At 45.2% G+C, this 25,274-nt stretch overlaps 1 protein-coding gene across 3 annotated transcripts in view; it reads left to right on the top strand.

Annotated features, from left to right (window-relative positions):
* LOC126484184 (ATP-dependent RNA helicase DHX30-like) overlaps positions 1-25,274 on the top strand; it is a 317,910-nt gene that overhangs the window by 51,527 nt on the left and 241,109 nt on the right. For 2 of the 3 annotated variants that reach the window (XM_050107597.1, XM_050107596.1), the window contains exons 3-4: positions 19,483-19,763; positions 19,894-20,267. In XM_050107597.1, the coding sequence (XP_049963554.1) occupies positions 19,483-19,763; positions 19,894-20,267 (655 nt within the window). Of the gene's footprint in view, positions 1-19,482; positions 19,764-19,893; positions 20,268-25,274 lie in introns of those variants that run through there. The other variant, XM_050107598.1, reaches the window with a different exon arrangement.

Raw genomic sequence — 25,274 nt, 5'->3', positions numbered from 1 at the left:
GCCATCATATCACAGAAAAAATGAATGAAATAAGTATTAGTGAGTGGTGTTAAGAAACAACTGAAACTGTTAAAATTGAACATAGGCCTATTGGAATCCTTATCGCATTCTATACTGAATTTGCTGCTGACATGAACATACAGCTGCACTCAACTTTCTGATACGTGAGGTGTACCAGTTTTACATGGATACCCTGTACTACTGCCCCCCCGTCTGACCCCCCCCCCCCCCCACCCGTCTGACACCCCACCCGTCTGACACCCCGCCCGTCTGACACCCCGCCCGTCTGACACCCCGCCCGTCTGACACCCCGCCCGTCTGACACCCCGCCCGTCTGACACCCCGCCCGTCTGACACCCCGCCCGTCTGACACCCCGCCCGTCTGACACCCCGCCCGTCTGACACCCCGCCCGTCTGACACCCCGCCCGTCTGACACCCCGCCCGTCTGACACCCCGCCCGTCTGACACCCCGCCCGTCTGACACCCCGCCCGTCTGACACCCCGCCCGTCTGACACCCCGCCCGTCTGACACCCCGCCCGTCTGACACCCCGCCCGTCTGACACCCCGCCCGTCTGACACCCCGCCCGTCTGACACCCCGCCCGTCTGACACCCCGCCCGTCTGACACCCCGCCCGTCTGACACCCCGCCCGTCTGACACCCCGCCCGTCTGACACCCCGCCCGTCTGACACCCCGCCCGTCTGACACCCCCCACCCCCGTCTGACACCCCCCACCCCCGTCTGACACCCCCACCCCCGTCTGACACCCCCCACCCCCGTCTGACACCCCCCACCCCCGTCTGACACCCCCCACCCCCGTCTGACACCCCCCACCCCCGTCTGACACCCCCCACCCCCCCTCTACTGACACTTCCATCCCCCTGCCTTGTCTTCCTACCCACGTTCACAACCAACTACTCAATGTTGTGGAGAATTATTGATTTTTAGGACTGGTCTTAGAGTATTGGTAGGCCATCTTCACTAGCTTAAGCGAAATTGGTGGCTGCATCTTAATACACTTTGCTGCCTGAGTAACACCGGGTGGGGTGCAGATTGCACTGCCCTTCTGTAGCTTAACAAAGCCCCGATATAATAATGTGTTTACTATGAGAGTCCAGCACACAGTTTGGCATCACCCTCAGCATTGTAGAGACAGGATCCAATATACCACTGGGTTCGACATGACTCAGGAGCCTTTCGAACTAGCCCTGTAAACAGCTTACTCGTGGAGGCTGGGGTCCCTGTATTGCAGATCAGGTGCCAACAACAGCTTGTCAATTATGTTACCTGCATTCACAACTCCCCTAAGCATCTAAACTACCACCTTTTCTTTGTCCATCTCCCACACCGACGGCCCAGATCGGGGATTATGATTTCAGTCCGCATCCGGTCTTTGCTCTCTGACTTCCAGTTGTTTCCTCTTCCACCCACTCTTCCAGGTCCACTCATGTACACCTCCATGGTGTTTCCCTCAGCCACAACTTCGTCTTGACCTCGTCTTGACCTCTCGCTAGGTCCAAAAGACTTGTTCCCTCCCATGGTCCTCCGCCACCAATTTTTCTCCATCCTTGGCACATCCCAGGGTTCGGAAGTAGTCTATACTGAAGGCTCAGTGGTTGCTGGTCACATGGACTTCGCATGTACTCACACAGGACATATTGAACTGTTTTCCTTGCTGGATGGCTGTAGTGTTTCCACTGTGGAGTTGGTAGCCATCTCTTGTGCTCTTAAGCATATCCGTTCCTGACCTGGTGCGGTTCTTCCTCATCTGCAATGACTCCTCTAGCAGTTTGCAAGCCCTCAGCCAGTGTTAACCCTCACCATCCCTTGCTCATTGCCATCCAGGCTTCCCTGTACACCCTTGAACAATGTGGATGTTCAGTGACCTTCATGTGGACTCCAGGCCATCTCAGAATCCAGGGGAATTAACTCACTGATAGCTTGGCCAAACTGGCTACTGTAAACTGACTCTTCAGATCAGTATTCCAGGAACAAACCTCTGGTTGGTATTATGCCATCAAGTTTTAGGAATACGGAGTACGGAATGGCTCTGCCATGCAAGTCTCTCACAAGGTCTCTAATTTCCTTTACTGGCTCTGTATTGGCCATACGTGGCTGACTCATGGTCACCTCCTCTCTTGTGAGGACCCACCCCGTTGTTGTGTGATTCCTGTTTGATTGTGGTCCACATTTTGCTGGACTGTTGCAACCTAACCATCCTGTGGCAGATTCTTAATCTCCCTGTCACTGCTCTCCTGGTGTTAGGAGACACCCCAGCAGCTCACTTAGTTCTATGTTTTATTTGTGAATGGGGCTTTTGCCATTCTCTTTAGGGGATGGCTACTTGACCTTATTGGCCCATTGAGAGGTTGGCAGAGCACTCTGTTTCCTCCTCTGCCCAGATGGAGCTGCGGCTGTCTCGGCTTGATGGTCCAGACTTGTTCATCTTTTGTCTCTGTGTGATCCTCTTGCCCTGTCTGTGTTGCTAAACCTTCCTAGACAATTTCTCTTACCTCTGGTAAGTGGTGGGGACTACGGATGTATGTCCCCTCATTGCACTCTACTTTCCAGGGTTTCTGGATCCTCTGTAGATGGGGCATTTTGCCTGCTTGTCCTCCTTTGTTTCCTTTTCTTCTATTGTCACATATTTCTGCTGTGTTGACCTGTGGTAGACCTAGGGGTTTTCTTCCCTTGTGTTTTGTGCAGTAGGCAATTTCTTATGTACAGTCGTGTAGACTACCTGTTGAGAAGAAAAGAACTGATGACCTTTTAGTTTAGTCCCTTTAATCATCCAGCCAACCAACCTCACCCATGTTCTCTCCCGACCACCTCCCCCACCCCCACCCCCTTGGTTTCTTGGCCCCAGATTCGGATGAATCTCTTCCGGGCTCTGAATGCTCCATTGCCCCAATGGCATTTCAGGCTGTCATTGTTTTTTATGCTGATGGCCCTAAATCCACTGATCATGTGGGATATGCTTTCATGTCTTCTGTTGGCATGAAACACCATCTCTTGCCTACCACATGTGGAGAGTTTAATGTGAAATTGATGGCCACCTGTTGGGCCCTCTGCTTCATTAAATGGTCCTCACTCACCTGAGTTCTGTTGTGTGTGGACTTCAAGCTATTGCTTGGAGTTTTTCTTGCCACCCCTTGGTCTCGGGCACCAAAAATCTTGGAGATGCTGCTTATTTGGTTGATTTCCTTGTCGTGTAGGTATCCCGCGTAATGAACTTGCTGATTGTCTTGCTGTTTGGTGGCCACCTGCACCTTTTCTGTGTCCCCTCCGGGAGCAGATTTGTGGCTTTACATCAAATCTCTTTTTGTCCAATCATGGACCTACTCTTGGGATACTACCCCCTGTCTGATACACTTTGCACAATCAAGGAGACTCCTACCATGTGGCATTCTCACTTCCGCCTCTCCTGGTGGGAATCTACCATCCTCTGCTCTCCTTGTGCTGACCATACTATAGTCCCTTCATCATAAGAATAAACAAGATGTAAACAAACGCAAATGCGATGATTGGTCTGAAGCCTTAGCATACGTACACTGATGGTGTTACGCTCTTGGAAGTAGGCCCTACTTTGTATGAGATATATTATTATTAAGTTACGTTAAATGAAATTTTAAGATATTCAAATGTACTAACAGCCAGAAATGTATTTCTTAATCACGCTTTTGTTATGTAGCTTTTATTTCAGAAGTTGTGTACAGTCACAGCCTCTGCACTCTTGTGCTCAGATTGTCGCACTGTTAATACATAGTATGAAAATGTCTGAGGCTGCTTACTGTTCCACAGTAAAACACGCATTTGGAACATGGTTAAGAAGTGCCGAGAAATAGATTGTTCTTAATGTTTTTCATAAATTTACAGAGATAATTGGCTTTGAAGTTTTTTGGTGGGTATTACGTACAGTTGAGATCCTAACTTTGATTGTATTTTGAACGGTGTTGGTAGCATAGTGGATTGATAATAAACTGCAGGCCATGGTTTGCTGGTTCAAGTCTTGCTTGACTCATTTATTTATTTATTTGTTTATTTTTTTCCTCATTCAATTTGAAATACTTACATCTCATATTTGTAAAATTCATCATAATTTGTTATGAATAATGCATGTCTTCTAATTACATATTGCACATGAAATTTGTTTTCATTTCAAATATAAATTCTTGATTATCAATATTTTATGAAAGACTTAAACAAAGGTTACTTAAATTAAGAAAACATATGTCTAATTTGTGAAGGCAAAAATGTAAAAACTAAATATTATTTATTTGGACTATGTCCATTGTTTTATACCACAGATACACATAATTGTCGTAGAAACGCAGAAAACAATCATTTTCACAGCATCAAGCACACCGTACAAATGCTGGATTTTTACATTTGCTGCTGTACCATTACAATATGAACTCAATGGAATTAATCTGAAGCCAAGTTAAGGGATTTGGCTCAAAAAATAACAAGACTGTTAAGCTGCCAGAAATACTGGAACTAATGCATGCAGCTTTTTCACATGTCACTGCCGAAAACTGGCAGGACTCGGGGCAGCACCTCACAAAAGAAGACGAGAAAATGCGGCACCTCTGTGGCTTCATGGATTCTGTTGTTGCTTGACTCGTTATCAACGTAGCAGATGACAGTTCCAGAACTGAGACTTATTTCTTGGATTCAGATAACGAAGGAGCTAAGAGATTACCTAACAACTGACTGTATTTAATACCGTTATTGGCTTCAATATTCAACAGTACGGTGAAGTCCTTGCAGTATGCTTTTGTCATATTGTTTCTTTGCTTTTCTCTTTGTACATCTGAACTCCAAATGCTCACACCATTGCAAGTTAATTGGACCACTGGCTGGCCAGCTCTGTCAAAGTTTAATGCACTGGTAAAGCTGTTGTCCCGCATTATTTTTCAGTCTACGTGTGTGTAACAAAGCATAAAATGTATACCTACAATTGTATTTGACTGTACTGGTCACAGCTTGGCTTCCGCTCCATGCGAAATGAAATCCAATGAGATTCAAGCAAACGCAGAAGAGTACATGGTGTAATGTTCACATCAGGTTTATTCTTATGATGAACAGAGTATAGGTTGACCCATCGTTTTGTACTCTGCAATGAATTTGTGACTGCTGTGTACGGACGCAGGAGGAGCTGGCCACTGTTTGCGAACAGCTGAGCGTGTTGATGGCTGCGGTCAGCCATCTTCAGGCTGCTGCCTCGGAGTGTAGCGGCAGTGGGGAGTCTGGTGCGTCGCATGGTACACCCCAGGTGTGACATGCTTCACCCACTGTCCCTGCTATCGAGACATCTTCGTAGGTACCAGGCGCGGTTGGGCCACCCTCTCCCCAAGGGGAGTGGCTGGTTCAGCGGCGATCGCGGTTCATGAGGCAGAGGGTAAATGTGGAGGCTGGCTGTGTGGCATCGCCCGCTTTGCCTGTGAGTGGACATGTGGCTGCTCCTTCAGCAAGGTCCGAGCAGGCACGCGGGGGGAGGGGTTTATTAGTTATTGGGAGCTCCAACGTTAGGCGGGTGATGGAGCCCCTTAGGGAAATAGCGGAAAGGTCGGGGAAGAAGGCCAGTGTTCACTCTGTCTGCTTGCCGGGGGGGTCTCATCCGAGATGTGGAGGAGGCCCTGCCGGCGGCAGTAGAGAGCACTGGGTGCACCCGACTGCAAATTGTTGTTCATGTCAGCACCAATGACTCCTGCCGTCTGGGTTCAGAGGTCATCCTCAGTTCGTACAGGCGGTTGGCGGAATTGGTGAAGGTGGAATGCCTCGCTCGTGGAATCAGAGCTAACTATTTGTAGCATCGTTCCCAGAACCGATCGCTGTCCTCTGGTTTGGAGCTCAGTGGAAGGCTTAAACCAGAGGCTCAGACGATTCTGCGGAGATCTGAGGTGTCAATTTCTCGACCTCCGCTATCGGGTGGAGAAATGTAGGGTCCCCCTGAATAGGTCAGGCGTGCACTACACGCCGGAAGCTGCTACTAGGGTAGCGGAGTACGTGTGGAGTGCACATGGGGGTTTTTTAGGTTAGAGAATTCCCTCCCTAGGCCCGACAAGACGCCTCCTGAGACGTGGCAAGGTAGGAGTAGGCAAAATGCAACAGGGAATAAAAATATTAATGTGCTAATAGTAAACTGCAGGAGCGTCTATAGAAAGGTCCCAGAACTGCTCTCATTAATAAACGGTCACAACGCCCATATTCACTAGGGACAGGAAGTTGGCTGAAACCAGACGTAAACAGTAATGAAATCCTAAACTCAGATTGGAATGTATACCGCAGAGACAGGCTGGACAGTGAAGGGGGAGGCGTGTTTATAGCGATAAGAAGTGCAATAGTATTGAAGGAAATTGACGGAGACCCGAAATGTGAAATGATTTGGGTGAAGATCATGGTTAAAGCAGGCTCAGACATGGTAATTGAATGTCTCTATAGGCCCCCTGGCTCAGCAGCTGTTGTGGCTGAGCACCTGAAGGATAATTTGGAAAATATTTCGAGTAGATTTCCCCACCATGTTATAGTTCTGGGTGGAGATTTTAATTTGCCGGAGACTGGGAGACTCAAACGTTCATAAAGGTTGGCAGGGACAAAGAATCCAGTGAAATTTTTTTAAGTGCATTATCTGAAAACTACCTTGAGCAGTTAAACAGAGAACTGACTCGTGGTGATAACATATTAGACCTTCTGGTGACAAACAGACCCGAACTATTTGAAACAGTTAACGCAGAACAGGGAATCAGCGATCATAAAGCGGTTACGGCATCGATGATTTCAACTGTAAATAGAAATATTAAAAAAGGTAGGAAGATTTTTCTATTTAGCAAAAGTGACAAAAAGCAGATTAGAGTACCTGACGGCTCAACACAAAAGTTTTGTCTCAAGTACAGATAGTGTTGAGGATCAGTGAACAAAGTTCAAAACCATTGTACAATATGCGTTAGATGAGTATGTGCCAAGCAAGATCGTAAGAGATGGAAAAGAGCCACCGTGGTACACCAACCGAGTTAGAAAACTGCTGCGGAAGCAAAGGGAACTTCACAGCAGACATAAACATAGCCAAAGCCTTGCAGACAAACAAAAATTACGCGAAGCGAAATGTAGTGTGAGGAGGGCTATGCGAGAGGCGTTCAATGAATTCGAAAGTACAGTTCTATGTACTGACTTGGCAGAAAATCCTAAGAAATTTTGGTCTTATGTCAAAGCGGTAGGTGGGTCAAAACAAAATGTCCAGACGCTCTGTGACCAAAATGGTACTGAAACAGAGGATGACTGACTAAAGGCCGAAATACTAAATGTCTTTTTCCAAAGCTGTTTCACAGAGGAAAACTGCAGTGTAGTTCCTTCTCTAGATTGTCGTACAGATGACAAAATGGTAGATATCGAAATAGACGACAGAGGGATAGAGAAACAATTAAAATCGCTCAAAAGAGGAAAGGCCGCTGGACCTGATGGGATAAAAGTTCGATTTTACACAGACTACGCGAAGGAACTTGCCCCCCATGTTGCAGCAGTGTACAGTAGGTCTCTAGAAGAGCGTAGCGTTCCAAAGGATTGGAAAAGGGCACAGGTCATCCCTGTTTTCAAAAAGGGACGTCGAACAGATGTGCAGAACTGTTGACCTATATCTCTAACGTCGATCAGTTGTAGAATTTTGGAACACGTATTATGTTCGAGTATAATGACTTTTCTGGAGACTAGATATCTACTCTGTAGGAATCAGGATGGGTTTCGAAAAAGACGGTCGTGTGAAACCCCGCTCGCGCTATTCATCCATGAGACTCGGAGGGCCATAGACACGGGTTCACAGGTAGATGCCGTGTTTCTTGACTTTCGCAAGGTGTTCGATACAGTTCCCCACAGTCGTTTAATGAACAAAGTAAGAGCATATGGACTATCAGACCAATTGTGTGATTGGATTGAAGAGTTCCTAGATAACAGAACGCAGCATGTCATTCTCAATGGGGAGAAGTCTTCCGAAGTAAGAGTGATCTCAGGTGTGCCGCAGGGGAGTGTCATAGGACCGTTGCTATTCACAATATACATAAATGACCTTGTGGATGACATAGGAAGTTCACTGAGGCTTTTTGCAGATGATGCTGTGGTGTATTGAGAGGTTGTAACAATGGGAAATTGTACTGAAATGCAGGAGGATCTGCAGCGAATTGACGCATGGTGCAGGGAATGGCAATTGAATCTCAATGTAGACAAGTGTAATGTGCTGTGAATACATAGAAAAATAGATTCCTTATCATTTAGCTACAAAATAGCAGGTCAGCAATAGGAAGCAGTTAATTCCATAAATTATCTGGGAGTACGCATTAGGAGTGATTTAAAATGGAATGATCATATAAAGTTGATCGTCGGTAAAGCAGATGCCAGACTGAGATTCATTGGAAGAATCCTAAGGAAATGCAATCCGAAAACAAAGGAAGTAGGTTACAGTACGCTTGTTCGCCCACTGCTTGAATACTGCTCAGCAGTGTGGGATCCGTACCAGATAGGGTTGATAGAAGAGATAGAGAAGATCCAACGGAGAGCAGCGCGCTTCGTTACAGGATCATTTAGTAATCGCGAAAGCGTTACGGAGATGATTGATAAACTCCAGTGGAAGACTCTGCAGGAGAGACGCTCAGTAGCTCGGTACGGGCTTTTTTTAAAGTTTCGAGAACATACCTTCACCGAAGAGTCAAGCAGTATATTGCTCCCTCCTACATATATCTTGCGAAGAGGATAAAATGAGAAAGATTAGAGCCCACACAGAAGCGTACCGACAGTCCTTCTTTCCACGAACAATACGAGACTGGAATAGAAGGGAGAACCGATATAGGTACTCAGGGTACCCTCCGTCACACACCGTCAGGTGGCTTGCGGACTATGGATGTAGATGTAGATGTAGAGCTGTCGCACCCTTTACCCTTTGTAGTTGTGGGGCTCCACTCACGGGGATCCATATTTTTGTGGACTGCCCCCACTTTTTGGCCCTTCGCACTAAATATGCCCACCCCACCTTCCTTGTGTCAGATTTTAGTGGATGACTCTTGAATGGTTATGTCTGTCCTCTGTTTTCTTTGTGGAAGTGATTTTTCCTCTCAAGTTTGTCCTTGAATTTTCCTGTAAAGTTGAGTCCTTCAGTTAGCGAAAGCATTTGTAATGGAGGCCTTGACCTTGCTTCCACACTGCCCAGGTTCTTCATCTGTTCCCTACATTTTCTCTGGTCTGTTACACAGCTTTGTTTCCCCTTTTCTTTCGTATTCTTCCCCCATGTAGTCCCCATCGTATCATGATAGTGGTGTGGTGTGAGTGTCAGGACGGGTCTGTGGTGATGCTGGTGCCCAAGTTTGCTTAGCATTTCTGGGGGACCCCTGATCTCCTCGTTTCCACTCGCCCCCCTCCTTTCTTTCATATTTCTTCTGATTATTATGTTTCTTACTTACTATGTCATACCTATTTAATTTTTTTACATTACTCATGAAATGAAAATATTAAAAACTGATGGTTTTCATGTTTTCTGTAAGTAGTTATGCAACTAAATGGTCCTTTCGAGGGGTGCACAGTTCTTTCATGAATTAATGCATGGCCCTCACAATGCTATGAGCTGTTGTAGCCCATTCTTCCCTCCCAGGCTGCATTTCCTTCCCTGTGCCCCACCTTCCTTGTCCTTGCTCCTTTTCCTGTGCCCCCTTCATCACCTCTATTGGTGTTCTTACTTGTGACGACCTGCCTTTCCACCTGGTTGCAGGTATTCCTTGCGGTTTTGGTCCCCTTGCCTTTTATTTTTCATCCTTCGTTATTGATGTTTGGTCCCACTTTGGTGTTTGATCTCCACTTCTAAATTTTCTCTCTGTAGTGTGAGCCATTTGGGGAAGTAGTCCCTCTGTAGCACACATGACAAGGATACTTCTCCCCCTTTCTTTCTCTCTTCGTCCCCCCCCCCCCCTCCCTCCCCCCATAGCCCTCCTCTGCTCCAATAGGTCAGCAGCATCTGTAGGCAGTATGTGTGTTGGGGCTGTTGTGTAACCGTCTAGCTAAGCACCATGGCAACGCAGGGATCACACTTCTGATACCTGAGCTGTTGCCTCCCCATGTATGTCTAGGAGTGGTTGCTTGTCATCGTGGAGCATCAGAACCCGCAGGGCCAGACGGTCCCAGCTGTGGCTGGGTGGCACTCTTGGGGAGAACTCCTGATTGAAGTGGGTGGTATCAGGGCAGATGCTTCGCGTATGAAATGTATCAAGCTCCAAAAACTGGCCTTATCTCTGTAGCTGCCTCTTTGGTGGGCAGTGGGTCATTTAATGGTGCTTTCTATGACCATGCAACCTCCCCTTCCGTGGTTACACGAGGGCCAGGGTCACTGGTTTGGGGTGGAATACTTTTGTCACTACCTGGTCTGCACTAGGACAGACAGGGGCACTTCACTGCCAGAAAGCTGGTATTTTTTGTGGAAAATATTGAAGACAAGTTTGGTGAAGTGGAGTATCTCAGTAAGATGCTGTGAAGTTCGTTGTTGATAAAAATTGACTTCTGCAGCCGTTAGTGCTTGTGATCATCTTGGCAACATCCCATGTTCTTACTCCTCATCAGTCTTTGAATATGGTTCAGGTAGTCATTTTTCATAGGGACCTCATCATTCAAACTGATGAGAAACTCCAGGCCATTCTGGAACGACAGGGTGTTCGTTTTGTTCGGTGTGTTCAGAAAGTTCATAAGGACAATCACACCAATACCAGCACCTCTACTGTGGCAGTTGAGATAGAAGGTCAAGGTTGTCTTATTGGTTTGATGTGAAGCCGTACGTCCCATATTGCACATTCATGTTTGATTTTGGGCACACGTCTTCCCACTATACAGCGAACACCTTTACATGGTGAATGTGGACACTAACTCCATGAGGTGAGCCCCTGTGTTCCACCGTCTGTATGTGTTAATTGTAATGACAATCACTCTCCACGCTTACCAGAGTACACAGCTTATAAGATGGAAAAGAAGGTACATGAGTATAAGTCCACTGATTGTTTCTTACACTGAGGCTTGTCAGAAATGTGACCAACTCCACTCTGTGTCGGTGACTTCTACCTTTGCCTCAGTTATGTCCTTCCCCTCCTCCCTCTTCCTTACCTCTGTACCATCCCTCCCCTCCTCCTCCCCTGTGGTTCCCACGCCCTCCCCACTGGGTGCTGCTCTCCCTCCCCAGCTGAAGAAGTGTCCCCCTTCCTTGGCAGCTGCTGGTGATGGGGCTCCCTCGTGGAACCCCTCCACTGGAATCTCTTTGGCCGGAGGCCTGCTACCACAACTTGGCCACAGGACACACACAGTCTGTGTGCACAAAGGTTGCTCCCTCCCTTGCTGTTTCAAATCTTGCAAAAGCCTGTTCTCCCTCCGTTCCTTGCCCTCCTCAATTTCTCACAGGAGTAGGAGGAGGAGGAGGAGGAGGAGTAGTAGGAGGAGGAGGAAGAGGAAGAGACTTAAGCCCCAGGACAAGCCCTCCCCTCCCCCTCCTTCTCATTGTCCCCAGAGTTGCCATGTCGTCGTCTTCCCCCCCCCCCCCCCCCCCCCTTGCAGCCTGAGCCTGACCTCTTACTTACGGATGTTACCCTGACCTCCTAGGTGACAGATGGTGACCTGGTGATGTGATTAGTTCCAGCCCAATTGGCCTCCCAGTTGGATACCTGCTCTGTGCGTATTCAGTGGAACTGTAATGGGTACTACTGTCACCTCACTGAGTCGCAATCCCTTATTGCCTTTTACTTGGCAGTTTCTGTCATTCTCCAGGAATCTCATTTTAGTGATAGTCACTTACTGACCGTTTGTGGGTTCTGTGCTTTGTCGGCACATGGTCAACCCTTTGAGGGCTTCTGGTGGTGTTGGCACATTGGTCCATATGGGCATTATTAGTACATGGATTCCGCCTTTGTATCACATTGGAACCAATTACTGTCCTGTTCCACTTGGAATATGTGGGCACAGTTTGCTATTTCTATCTCCCTCATTGGCGGGCCATCTACATCTGATGCCTAACTGCTCTCCTTTAGCGACTACTCTCTTCCTCCCTCCCTTTCTCCTCCTTCGTGATTTTGATGCTCTCCACCCTTTATGGGGCTTTATCACTTAATTGGTGGCTCATCATTGACCCAATTTCTTGTGGACTATGACCTGTGGCTTCTTAATGATGGTTCTCATACTCATTTTAGTGCTGCATCTGGCACTTTCTCTACCATTGATCTTTCAGTCCCTACCCTTACCCTCCCCTTCTTCCTTTTGTACACTGGTCACCACACAATATCCCCTGTGATTGTGACCACTTCCTGTTGACATTCTCATTCCCTTCCCATTTCCAGATGACCAGGTTACCCTGCTGGGCTTTCAGTTGTGCTGATTGGCCTCTATATACTTCCTATTTTGTGTTTACGCCTTCTTTGTCAGGTTGTCTCAATGAAGTCATACATGATCTGTCCGATAAGATAATTTGTGTTGCCAGCATTGCGTTGGCCTGTCCCGTGCTGGATCACAGCCATTTCCACTGCCATCCATGATCATTGTCGCTCCTTGCAACATCTTAAGTGACACCCACCCTCTGCCATCTCATTACCTTTAAATGTCTTTGCGCCAAAGCTCATTAGTTAATCAAACAGTGCAAGTGGGTGCACTGGGTATGCTTTGTGTCCTCTCTAGGTTCTTCAGTCCGTTCTTAGTCTGAGTGGGCTACCCTCCACACCCTCCACCGTTGGCAGCTGCAGTCTTCCATTCTGGGTTTTGCCCTTCCAAGTGGTCTCTATACAGATCTATCAATTGTTGCATAACATCTCACAACTGATTTTGCGGCATTAAAGTCTGCCTACTACCCAGCCACCTTCCTTGTCTGAAAAGCTTCATGCTTATATTTTACCCCATGTCAGGCAATATCCTACATTGAATCTGTTACTGAATGGGATGTTGCAAAGCAATATGAAACAGAATGAGCACGAGAGAACCATTGTAGGGAAGGTGAATAGTCTGGTTCAGATAATTGGGAGAATTTTAGGAAAGAGTGGTTCACCTGTTAAGACGACCACATATAGAAATTTGGTGTGACCTATTCTTGAGTAGTGCCAAAGTGTTTGAGATCCATAACAGGTCAGATTGAAGGGAGACGTTGAAGCAGGTTGCTAGATTTGTTACCATTAGGTTCAAATAACATGTAAGCATTATGAAGATCCTTCAGGAACTCAAATGGAAATCCATGGAGGGAAGGCAACATTCTTTTCGAGGAACAGTATTAAGACAATTTAGAGGACTGGCATTTGCAGCTGCCTGCAGAATGATCATACAGCTGCTAACTTACATGTGCGTAAGGACCACAAAGTTACTATTTGAGAAAGCGAGGCTCATACAGAAACAAGTAGAACGGGAATGGAAATGACTAGTAGTGGTAAGGAGTACCCACCCACTGTACGGTAGATCACAGAGTACCGATGTAGCTTTAGATCTTGAAGTAGATGTGGAATTAGGTGCACTTAAAATTGACAAAGAATGTTGAAACATACCATGAGCTGCTGTGTTTACTTTTTGTTACTACTTTTCTTTTATATGAAAGATATGTGCATTGAACATGTCACTCTTTTTGTTATTATGTATCTGTTCTTGAATGAGTTGCTAACCATAGGACCATATCCATAGGATAATTATAACTATACCTTTATTCTTTAAATGCACTCCAAAAGAGAAAAAAAAATGAAAAGAAAAAGACCACTAAGGGATCATTTGAATGGGACTGAAATCTGTAGATGTGATGTACATGTACAAACAAATGATTACTATTTCCAAAAAATTGGATGATTTATTGAAGAGAGAGAGCTTCAAAAATAGAGGAAGTCAATAATGAGTTAGTCCACTTGCAGTCCATTGCATGTATTTAGCTTGGCATTGATCAACAGAGTTTTTCGATTTCCTGAGGGATATTTTGCCAAATTCTGTCCGTCTCTCACTTTAGATCGTTAAAATCCCGAGCTCGTTGGAGAGCCCCATCCTTATTGCTCCAAATGTTCTGAATTGGGGAGAGATCAAGCAACCTTGCTGGCCAAGGTAGGGTTTGGTGAGCACAGAGACAAGTAGTAGAAACTGTGGGCTGTAAGATAACATGGCAAAAAACGATTTTTGCGTGGTGAACTTTGGGATGTGTATTGTTGCTTAACACAAGAAAACCAAATGGCACATCATATTACAGATATCCTCCACCAAGTAAATAATACGTATCTTGGGTAATTTGGGGTGCTGCTGCCATAGGTTCATCTTGATGGTACTGAATTGCCACTCGGGAATCACGCAATGGTAGAAATAAGCTCCAGGAAATCGTGTTCACAACGAGTCTTATTTCGCACACTAGATGTTCGGCAGCGAACTCCCTACATCAAAATTGACTTAATGCCGTCTCAAGACTGACATCAAACTGAACTCCAACTGAGATATGGCAGCGTACAAATTGCCTCTATTGTATGATTTTAAACAATTCCTGACATTGTTACATATTAAATTTTTAGGTATAACAATTAAAACTTTTACATACATCTTCTCAAATTGCACAGAATTTCACATGAAATAAAAGTGAATAATTTCATACAAAGACCAGAAAGAATCTGTTTCTATTAAGACTATAAATTACAAGTTTTTTCTATGAGTAAAACTTTACATTTCTGTATAGTCATAATTACAATTCCATTAACTAGCACCAATTAAAACATTAGTATGCTTAATTCTGACAGAAAAATTATCATGTCATATTTCTATTGTGGATACAATTTGTTTCTTAGTTTGAAAACCTAAAAATAGCTGTCTTTTGATGACTAGAAACACTGGAACTTTAATCATTAATTATGCGATAATTGCAATAGCAATTTTATTCCTACCATGTGCCTGAAGTTTGTATAATGTAAAAGTTGTGATGATACATGAGCTTTTAACCAAACATGTTTCCTTCATTCTGCATGTTGGTGAAACCCAATGTAAACAATGTCAAAACAATAGATTAAATTTATGCAAATTATTAATTGACTGCAAAAGAAAATCTTCAGGGTATTCGAGTCCAGATAACCTGAAAAGACAAAATTAAAGCAGCATACTGATATTACACATATGCCCTCTTCTGAAGAGTGGGGTTGAGACTAGTAAAAGGATGTAGGATCCTAAAGGGTTGTGGTATTACAGGATGGGCATTATCTTCATGAAATATAAGCCCAGATGGCTTGTCATAAAGAGCAACAAGCTCTTTCTCTTGAATAAATGATCCAGTTTTTCTGAAATTTTAGTCATTTGTGTGTCTATCTACTGATTTCTGTCCCATTAGGGTAATTGCTCCAAGGTCCGCCTATTTTTAGGTGGGACAGGTTGTGACTTATGGTGGGTAGCGGGAGAGGGAGACAGGAGGAGGGAGAGAGCATGGGTTGGGTGACTGGCAGCTCGGCAGCTCAGAGGGAGGCAGCCAACTTCCTGAGTAGGAAAGTGCGTGGGTGGGAAAGGTGGCAGGTGCAAGGGCTAGGCAAGTGATGCACAGGTGCCAGAGGCATTGGTGAAAGGTGCACACTGAAGATGTGAGTTGGGAAGCAGAACAGGACAGAGGAAGGGGAAACTGTTCTTCCCTCTGCATAGTTTAGAGAAGCTGGTGGTGGAGGGAAGGATCCAGATGGCCCAGGTTGTGAACGAACCATTGAAATTGAACATGTTTTGTCACCAGGTGGTCATCTTTGTTCTTGGCAACTGTTTGGTGGTGGCAATTTATCCTAGTGGACAGCTGGTCTGTATTGACACAAAAAGCTGTGCAGTGTTTGCAGCAGAGTTGATATATGAGATGGATGTTTTCACAGGTGACCTGACCTCTGATGGTGTAGGATAAGCCAGTGACAGGACTGGAATTGGAAGTGCTAAGTGCTAAGTGGGTGGTTTAGGTAGGTCTTGCACCTGTGTTTTCCCCAGGGATATGATCCTCGTAGCAAGGGGTTGGGAGTGGGAGTGGCGTAGAAATGGACCAGGGAGTTTTGTAGGTGGATGATGGAACCCTGCTTTAGGAGGGTTGGGAACAGTCTTGGGTAGGATGTCCCCCATTTCAGGATATGATGAGAGATAATCGAAGCCCTGACAAAGGATATGGTTCAACTATCCCAGTTCAGGATGATACTGGTTCTTAACAGAAGGGAGGGAGCGGCACTTCTTAGTAGCCAATTGTAAAGGGGGGGAGGAGGAGTGAAGGATATGGCATGGGAAATCTGTTTGGAAAGAGATGGACATCAGCATCCAGGAAGGTTGCATGTTGGGAGATAAGGTCTTGAGGTAGTGAAGGAATGATGATAGGTTGTCTTGGCCCTGAGTTCAGATCATGATATCACTAATGAATCTTAACCAGATGAGAGGTTGGTAGTTTTGGGGGGCTATGAAGGTTTCCAGTAGATGGCTTATACACTCCTGGAAATGGAAAAAAGAACACATTGACACCGGTGTGTCAGACCCACCATACTTGCTCCGGACACTGCGAGAGGGCTGTACAAGCAATGATCACACGCACGGCACAGCGGACACACCAGGAACCGCGGTGTTGGCCGTCGAATGGCGCTAGCTGCACAGCATTTGTGCACTGCCGCTGTCAGTGTCAGCCAGTTTGCCGTGGCATACGGAGCTCCATCGCAGTCTTTAACACTGGTAGCATGCCGCGACAGCGTGGACGTGAACCGTATGTGCAATTGATGGACTTTGAGCGAGGGCGTATAGTGGGGATGCGGGAGGCCGGGTGGACGTACCGCCGAATTGCTCAACACGTGGGGCGTGAGGTCTCCACAGTACATCGATGTTGTCGCCAGTGGTCGGCGGAAGGTGCACGTGCCCGTCGACCAGGGACCGGACCGCAGCGACGCACGGATGCACGCCAAGACCGTAGGATCCTACGCAGTGCCGTAGGGGACCGCACCGCCACTTCCCAGCAAATTAGGGACACTGTTGCTCCTGGGGTATCGGCAAGGACCATTCGCAACCGTCTCCATGAAGCTGGGCTACGGTCCCGCACACCGTTAGGCCGTCTTCCGCTCACGCCCCAACATCGTGCAGCCCGCCTCCAGTGGTGTCGCGACAGGCGTGAATGGAGGGACGAATGGAGACGTGTCGTCTTCAGCGATGAGAGTTGCTTCTGCCTTGGTGCCAATGATGGTCGTATGCGTGTTTGGCGCCGTGCAGGTGAGCGCCACAATCAGGACTGCATACGACCGAGGCACACAGGGCCAACACCCGGCATCATGGTGTGGGGAGCGATCTCCTACACTGGCCGTACACCACTGGTGATTGTCGAGGGGACACTGAATAGTGCACTGTACATCCAAACCGTCATCGAACCCATCGTTCTACCATTCCTAGACCGGCAAGGGAACTTGCTGTTCCAACAGGACAATGCACGTCCGCATGTATCCCGTGCCACCCAACGTGCTCTAGAAGGTGTAAGTCAACTACCCTGGCCAGCAAGATCTCCGGATCTGTCCCCCATTGAGCATGTTTGGGACTGGATGAAGCGTCGTCTCACGCGGTCTGCACGTCCAGCACGAACGCTGGTCCAACTGAGGCGCCAGGTGGAAATGGCATGGCAAGCCGTTCCACAGGACTACATCCAGCATCTCTACGATCGTCTCCATGGGAGAATAGCAGCCTGCATTGCTGCGAAAGGTGGATATACACTGTACTAGTGCCGACATTGTGCATGCTCTGTTGCCTGTGTCTATGTGCCTGTGGTTCTGTCAGTGTGATCATGTGATGTATCTGACCCGAGGAATGTGTCAATAAAGTTTCCCCTTCCTGGGACAATGAATTCACGGTGTTCTTATTTCAATTTCCAGGAGTGTAGTTCGGCATAGAGGGTGTCATGCAGGTGCCCTTCTCAGTGCCACAAATTTGTTTGTATAGCTTTCCTTCAAAGGAAAAATAGTAGCAGTTGGCAAGGTGTAAAAGGAATGAGGTAGTAGGTTTGGAGTCTGAATGACTTAACATATACCTTACAGGTCTTATCAACCATATCCTGACACACAACTATTTCCGTTTAAAGAAAAGGTATGCAGACTAATCCCCGGCACAGCCACAGACACCTTCCTAAGCCAACTGTTTATGGGCCATCTAGCGGGAACTTACCTAGTCTCCCAGAACTCCCAACCCCTAATCTGGTTCAGGTTCATTGATATCATGATGTGGACTGAGGGTCGAGACACTCTATCCTCACTCCTTCAGAATCTTTAGACCGCCCTCTCTTGTCTGTTTCAGTTAGCCCTCATTAACCCAGTGTGCCACCTTCCTCGACATTGACTACCTCTCTGATGACTCCATTCTCACCTGTGTCCACATTAAATTCACTAACTACCAACAGTATCTGCATTTAGACAGCTGCCATCCCTCCCACACCAAAAAATCTCTTCCATACAGCCTAACCCCCCATGGATAATGTATCTGCAGTGATGAGAACTCGCTCACCGAGTGTGTGGAAGGTCTCGCAAAAACCTTAACAGACAGGCACTACCCCCAAACCTAGTCAACAAACAGGTTTCCCATACCATATCTTCACACATCTCCAATCCTCTCATCGCTTCCAAAAACTGGCTACTCACGAATGCCCCCATCGTCACCCAGTATCACCCTGAACTGGGACAGCTGAATTGTATTCATCAGAGCTTAGATTATATCTCATCATGCCCTGAAATAACATACAACCTATCAAATACCCATCCTGAAATGGTGTTCCATTGCCCACCCGACCTATGCAACATCCTAGTCCTTCCCTGTGCCACCTCCACTCCCAACCTCATATTACAGAGACCATTCTCCTGTGGAAGACCAAGGTGCAAGACCTGCCCAATCCACCCAGCCAGCACTTCCTACTCCCATCCTGTCACAGGCTTATCCTACTGCATCAGAGGCTGAGCCACTTGTGAAAGCAATTATGCCATATACCATCTCCACTGCAAAGACTGCAGTTTTTTATGTCAATATGATTATGAATAAGTTTTCCACTAGGACAAATGGTCACTGCCAAACTGTTGCCAAGAACAAAGTTGATCACCCAGTGGCATAACATGCTGTTGGATATAACATTCTCAACTTTCAACTTCTTCACAGCCCGAACCATCTAGATCCTTCATTCCACTGCCATATAGGAGTTATGTGTACATCACATCCATCCTTCAGTCCTGTAATTGTCCTGGCTTAAATCTCCGGTAACCTTTGTCCCCACACTCTCCCGTACGTCTCTCTCACCCCGAAAGCTAGCATGTTTTCTTTCCTTTTTTGGTATCTATCACTGGCTCAATGCTTCTGCTTTTCAGTGAATAGTCTCCTTTAATCCAGAAGTATTTACATTCTACCAGAACTTCCCTACAACATTTATTCTTATTAGTTTGCTTGAAGCAGTTGAGGTATTGAACCATTTCATTTTTTGAATATGTATTGTAAATATACCATTTCAAATGGTTTTTAATTTGCAGAACAGTGGGAAGAGGAAATTCAAAAAGTCAGGCTCAGCACGAAGCTGCCCAATTAGCTCTGAGTTTATTGAAACAAAAAAATATAATAGGTGAAGATGGGAACCTCCAACCAGTACAAAAAATCATGTCACTTTATACATTAGATGATAAAATTTCGGCTTCCAAGAATAAGAAAAATAAAACATCAGACGTTTCTATTGCACAGCTGAAAAATGAAAAAATATTGGTGGACAGAAACATTAACTCATCACATAAGTCGGAGACATCTGTCTGTAAGGCAGGTAAGTGGCCTTTTATTGCACTCTGTTGTATTCTCACTTGGTGGATTACTTAAATATAATAAATAACATTCACACAATTTTAAGGAATGAAAATTCAAGTGAAAATTGATGTTTCGTGTTTTGTTTGCAGTGTTAGAAATGGTTGCTAGGCGTTTCCCACAACCAAAAGCTACTCTTCATAATGTATTTGCGGAAGTGGCGCAACACTTACGCAGTGGTGCTTATTGTGCAATCCCCAGTTACAGTCGCATGAAGGACTCATGGCAGTGTTCATACCATTTACGGTGGCCCTCCCATGCAGTGTTTTCTGGAGAAGGACATACCAAATCTCAAGCTGCTAAAATTGCTGCGCTGTATGCTCTTAATTGGCTTACTGCACAGGGACGACTGCTGAAAGATGGAACTCCCTGTATTGAAAGAAGAATGGAGATGCCACCTCCACCTCTTGTTGCTTTGCCATCTGAGTTTGAACGACAGTTAAATACCCTTCACACTTACTTTCAGGTACAGTTACAATCTCGTTGTTGGTGTTTTTTTTTTCTTTTTTCTTTTTCTTTTCTTTTTATTGGGTGGGGAGCACTTATTGCTTATTAAGGTAAAGCATTTTGAAGAAATGTTATGTGTAGGGACAGAAAAAAAATTGTTCCATTTTACAGATAAAATCGCTGCTATTTTTTGCTAAATTCAGTGGTCTTTTCTATAATTTGTTGTTTTTTGACAAATTGTACATCTTTGCCAGATTTGAGGATTTTCCCCAAATTCTTTGCTTTTGCAAAATTTGGTATTTTTTGACAAATTTTATATTCTTGCCAAATTGCATGTTTTACCAAATTCCATGTTTTTTGCCTAATTTGGTGTTTATTGTCAAATTTGGTCTTGTTTTTGCTTAATTTAGTGTGGTCCTTTATCTAATTTAGTGGTGTTTTTTTTCCCACCGAATTTCTGTGCTATTACATCAAAGTTTGTTATGCAGGAATTGAATTGTCATGTACCGCATAGTTGTTTTTTCCCCTACTGGTGGCAAACCATCCCTTACTACTGTGACAGTCCTTGTGTGATGGGTGGTTTGCACACATGCCCCAACACACTGGTGTAGTATTATCTAACCACTTGAATTGGCAGTAGTTCCTCAGGTAATCCCTGTGCTAACAGGTTAATTAGAAACCTCACAGTTGTGAACAGGCTCATATCTCCTTGCAGCGTGATGAGATAACCTGCATCTGCCAGGTAATGCCCATTTCAGTCTCCTTACAGACAGCTCATGGTATCGCAGCTGCTGACTGGAGGGCATGGAATTGGATGTTGGCTGCTAGGATCAGCACCACCTTGTTGTGGCACAGCACGCCATTCTGCCAACCAATTGGTAGTCACAGCCACCTTGTAGGTTCCGCTGTGTAACAAGATGGGACTTAATGCTGTATTCACTTCATTGGTGCAAAGTACTGTTGGTTCTGGGTCTCTGTTTTTGTTACATCTCAGTGTTTCTCTCTTTTGATTACTGGTTGGACTTGGTTTATCTGCAGTGCTATCTCATTTGTAGATTTCTTTGTTGTTTGTCTTACTGTCCATTGTTCCTGCCCCAGATTGGCCAGTCCAGACTCATCAAGTTTCTGTTGAGTTGTTTCCTACATTCAGTTGAATCTTGGTCACAACAGCAACCCTTTACCTGTTTCACTTCAGGCTTATGCCAAGATGGTTTATTTGAATCAGAAGTAACCAGTCTCTCCCCCAAGGGCACACAACTATTTTGTGTCACATGCGTGGCCATCATGGGTGCCATGAGACAGTGTGCTTCTGCTTTTCTTCTGTTCCTGTGCTGTAATTCTCTTAACTGAATTCCCCCCCCCCCCCCCTCTCTCTCTCTCTCTCTCTCTCTCTCTCTCACACACACACACACACACACACACACACACACACACACACACTGACTGACTGACTGACTGACTGACTGACTGACTGACTCAAGGAGTCCTGCATACTCTTTTTAATGATGGCTCTGGTTCCAGTTACATGCTGTCTTTCTTTCTTTCCTAAATTTTCCCGCATGTTTTCTGTCCATATACACACAGTCCCCAAGAACCAAATTTACCTTCCATTTTTCTGAATTTAATAGTATTGCAGTGTACATGGTGGAGGTCACCAACATGGCATACATTCAATTATAAGCGCTATTTTGTCCTCAACACTGTTTGCGGAATTGGAATACATAATGCCCCAAAGGCCAACACTATCCATTTGTGATGAGGCTTGTTAGGTAACCCTCCACGATGCAAGGATTGGACAGTTGGTACCAGCACTGTCAACTCCCCATGTGTGCCCCACTCCTGACCATGGTTGCCATGTCAGACAGCCAGTGCTATGAGCAGGTACTTCCTATGGCTAGAGCACCTTTTGGAGGGGGTGGCACCATGGTGGAGGGGGGGGGGGGTTGACTATGAAATAAATCAAGCTTTCTCACACTGGTATCAAAAGATCCCCAGAAGTTTTACTTGAATACCAGGACACTTTCAACTTGGAAAAATACAACCATAAGACATTTACTTCTCCGGTAATACAAAGGGAGTAAAGCTGACTTGAAAGATGGAGACACAAATGTCCTGTAATATGTGATATCAACTGAGCTGACCCAAAATATGTTCTTGGCAATGAAACAGCTATATTTGAAGAGATTGAAGATGCATTAGGAGAAGTGACAGCAATTGTCAAAATTAGAAATGGCTTTATCGTAATTAAAATGGCTCCAGTCCTGTTGAGATCTGTCAATTTCTCTGAATTGGCATTAATAAAAGCCCATAATATACAATCCCAAATCCACAACTCCTGTGAATATAATTCTTTTCTGTTACTTGGTTGTCCCAAGATGCAGGTTCATTTTTTGTTTTTAACTTTATAAATAACAAACAAAATCTTTGCATAGTCTTTGGTTATTTGGTTTCGTGTATAAACAAAAAAACTTATGGCTGCACAGAACTATCTTGCTGCATCATTGTTGTGAACTTCACATTAGGCAAAAGAAATACAGCACCATATTGAAAAATACGCACTGCACATCTGTAGCTGTCAGAGTTTGTGTGCTACATCTGTGATGACGTGCCTGGACTTCCCAAAACTGCCTCCCCCTTCACTTGATGGTGCTTCATTTATTTTGGTGGCTTGTAACACCATTCTCATGCCATCAGACAAGATCTGCAGTAGAAGTTTGTGTCTTATGAATAAAATTAAAGTTAATATAATTTTAAGCTATACTTGTGGCAGTTATACAGATACTTCAGTCCAGCTGAATGACATTTGTAGACAGTCACAAATTGTCATTTCCTTTTACATACAAATAGTGTTTATACAATATTGATTCAGCTTTAAAGGGAGCTGAAAGGGCTAAAAACATAAAAAACAAAAAGTAGAAGGAAAATGCCAAAATAAAAATCAAACAATTTTATTGTTGTATATATCAAACAGTTACTTACAAAAGTGAAACTGAATTTTGTGTAGGCGAGGTATTAAGTGTGTTTTCGGTGTAATACAGAATTAATAGCTATTAAAAGCCAGCCGGTGTGGCAGAGCGGTTCTAGGCGCTACAGTCTAGAACCGAGTGACCGCTACGGTTGCAGCTTCGAATCCTGCCTCGGGCATGGATGTGTGTGATGTCCTTAGGGTAGTTAGGTTTAAGTAGTTCTAAGTTCTAGGGGACTGATGACCTCAGATGCTAAGTCCCATAGTGCTCAGAGCCATTTTTTGAGCTATTAAAACATTGCCTTTTAAGTAAAACTAGCTGTCAGAATCGAGCTATTTTGACCTCGTGCTTTGACTGTAATACCTCAATTACTTCAAAAGGATTTGTAAAAAAGCATCAAAATTAAGAAGAGCAGTGCTGTGTTGCTGTCATGAGGCTTTGCAGGATTAATTCATGGAAGTTATCCTCCATGAAATCTGTTATATCACTGCAAATAACAGGTGATTCTGATGTCTAATATGGGGATAATTCCTAAAAGCGAAATCTAAAATGAAAACTTGAACCACACAAAGAAAGATGGTAAAGTAAATACAAGTAAACAGATATGGAAAGGGAAGGATAATTTCAAGGAATTGTATGTCTTGGCTGAAAGTGTTCTGTTACATAAAAACTAAATTTTATTACATAAAGTTTTGTGTTATGCTGATAAAGACATTTTAATCTCAAACAATCAATAAGGATCAGAAAGAATGGTCAGCTTGTGTCTTTCATTCTTGTGTGTGACTTGTCTGTAGCACTTAAACTTTCCACTGTTAATTCACAAGTGAAGATAGGAAAAATGTCTAATGATCTCACTGCCAAATACAGGGTGTGGTAGATAAGTAATGAGACTCAGTCTAGAAAAACAAATTTATTGATCCAATTTGTACAAAACGTTAATATTCTTCAAAGTACTCGCCTTGGCCGTCGACACAACGTTGCCAGTGCGTTTTCCAAGCTTCATAGGACCCACTGTAGTCCGTTTGAGTTATCCCAGTTAGTGCCTTCGCGACAGCACGTTGGATGTTCGGAATATCGTCGAAACGATGACCCTTCAGGCATCTTTTGACCTTCGGAAATAGGAAGAAATCAGGACGACTCAAGTCAGGGCTGTATGGTGGCTGTGGCAAAACTTCAACTCCAATTCGGGTCAAGTAGGAGGTCACGAGGAACGCTGTGTGCGCCGGAGCGTTGTCGTGGTGGAGACGCCAGCGTTGAGCAAGGTCCTGTCGCTTCCGTTTGACGGCTCTGTGCAATCGCTGAAGGACTTCTTTGTAGAATTCGGCATTGACAGTCTTTCCCTGAGGGACGAACTCTTTGTGAATTAACCCCCGCTTGTCGAAAAACACAATCAGCATTGTCTTGATGCGGGACTTTGACATTCTTGCTTTCTTCGGCCGCGGGGATGCCGGTGTGTGCCACTCCGAGCTCAGGGATTTCGTCTCCGGGTCGTACTGGAATGTCCACGATTCGTCGCCTGTTACTACGTTGTCTAAAAAGTGTGGATTATTTTCCAAATCATTCAACATCTCACGGCAAACGTCCACTCGTTGTTGCTTTTGTTTGGCGGTGAGCACTCGGGGAACCAATTTTGCGCAAACTTTCCTCATCAAATCTTGCGTAACAATTTGGTGAACCATAAATTTATTCACGGAGACCTCATCGGCGATCATTTTGAGACTTAAACGACGGTCGGAGTCCAGAGTTCTTTCACTTTGGCCACCGTTTCATCCACACGACTCGTTGAAGGGCGTCCAGATCGTTCCATGTCTTCAACGGATTCCCTCCCGTTTTTAAATTCATTAAACCACCGGAACACTTGAGCTCTTGATAGGGAGTCTTCTTTGTAGGCCTCCGTAATCATAGCAAAAGTTTCCAAAGCAGTTTTGCCCAAGCGAAAGCAAAATTTGATTGCATACCGCTGTTCTATCAAGCGATCCATCTTCAGCGTTTTCACAAGTGTCACGGGCACACAAACAACGTAATACGCGAAGCTCGACCCTCACTGCACCAGAGCTCCG

The sequence above is a fragment of the Schistocerca serialis genome, chromosome 6, assembly GCF_023864345.2.
Source record: "Schistocerca serialis cubense isolate TAMUIC-IGC-003099 chromosome 6, iqSchSeri2.2, whole genome shotgun sequence".
NCBI lineage: Eukaryota > Metazoa > Arthropoda > Insecta > Orthoptera > Acrididae > Schistocerca > Schistocerca serialis.
The sequence above is the reverse complement of the archived record's forward strand: the minus strand, read 5'-3'. Positions and strand labels throughout refer to the sequence as shown.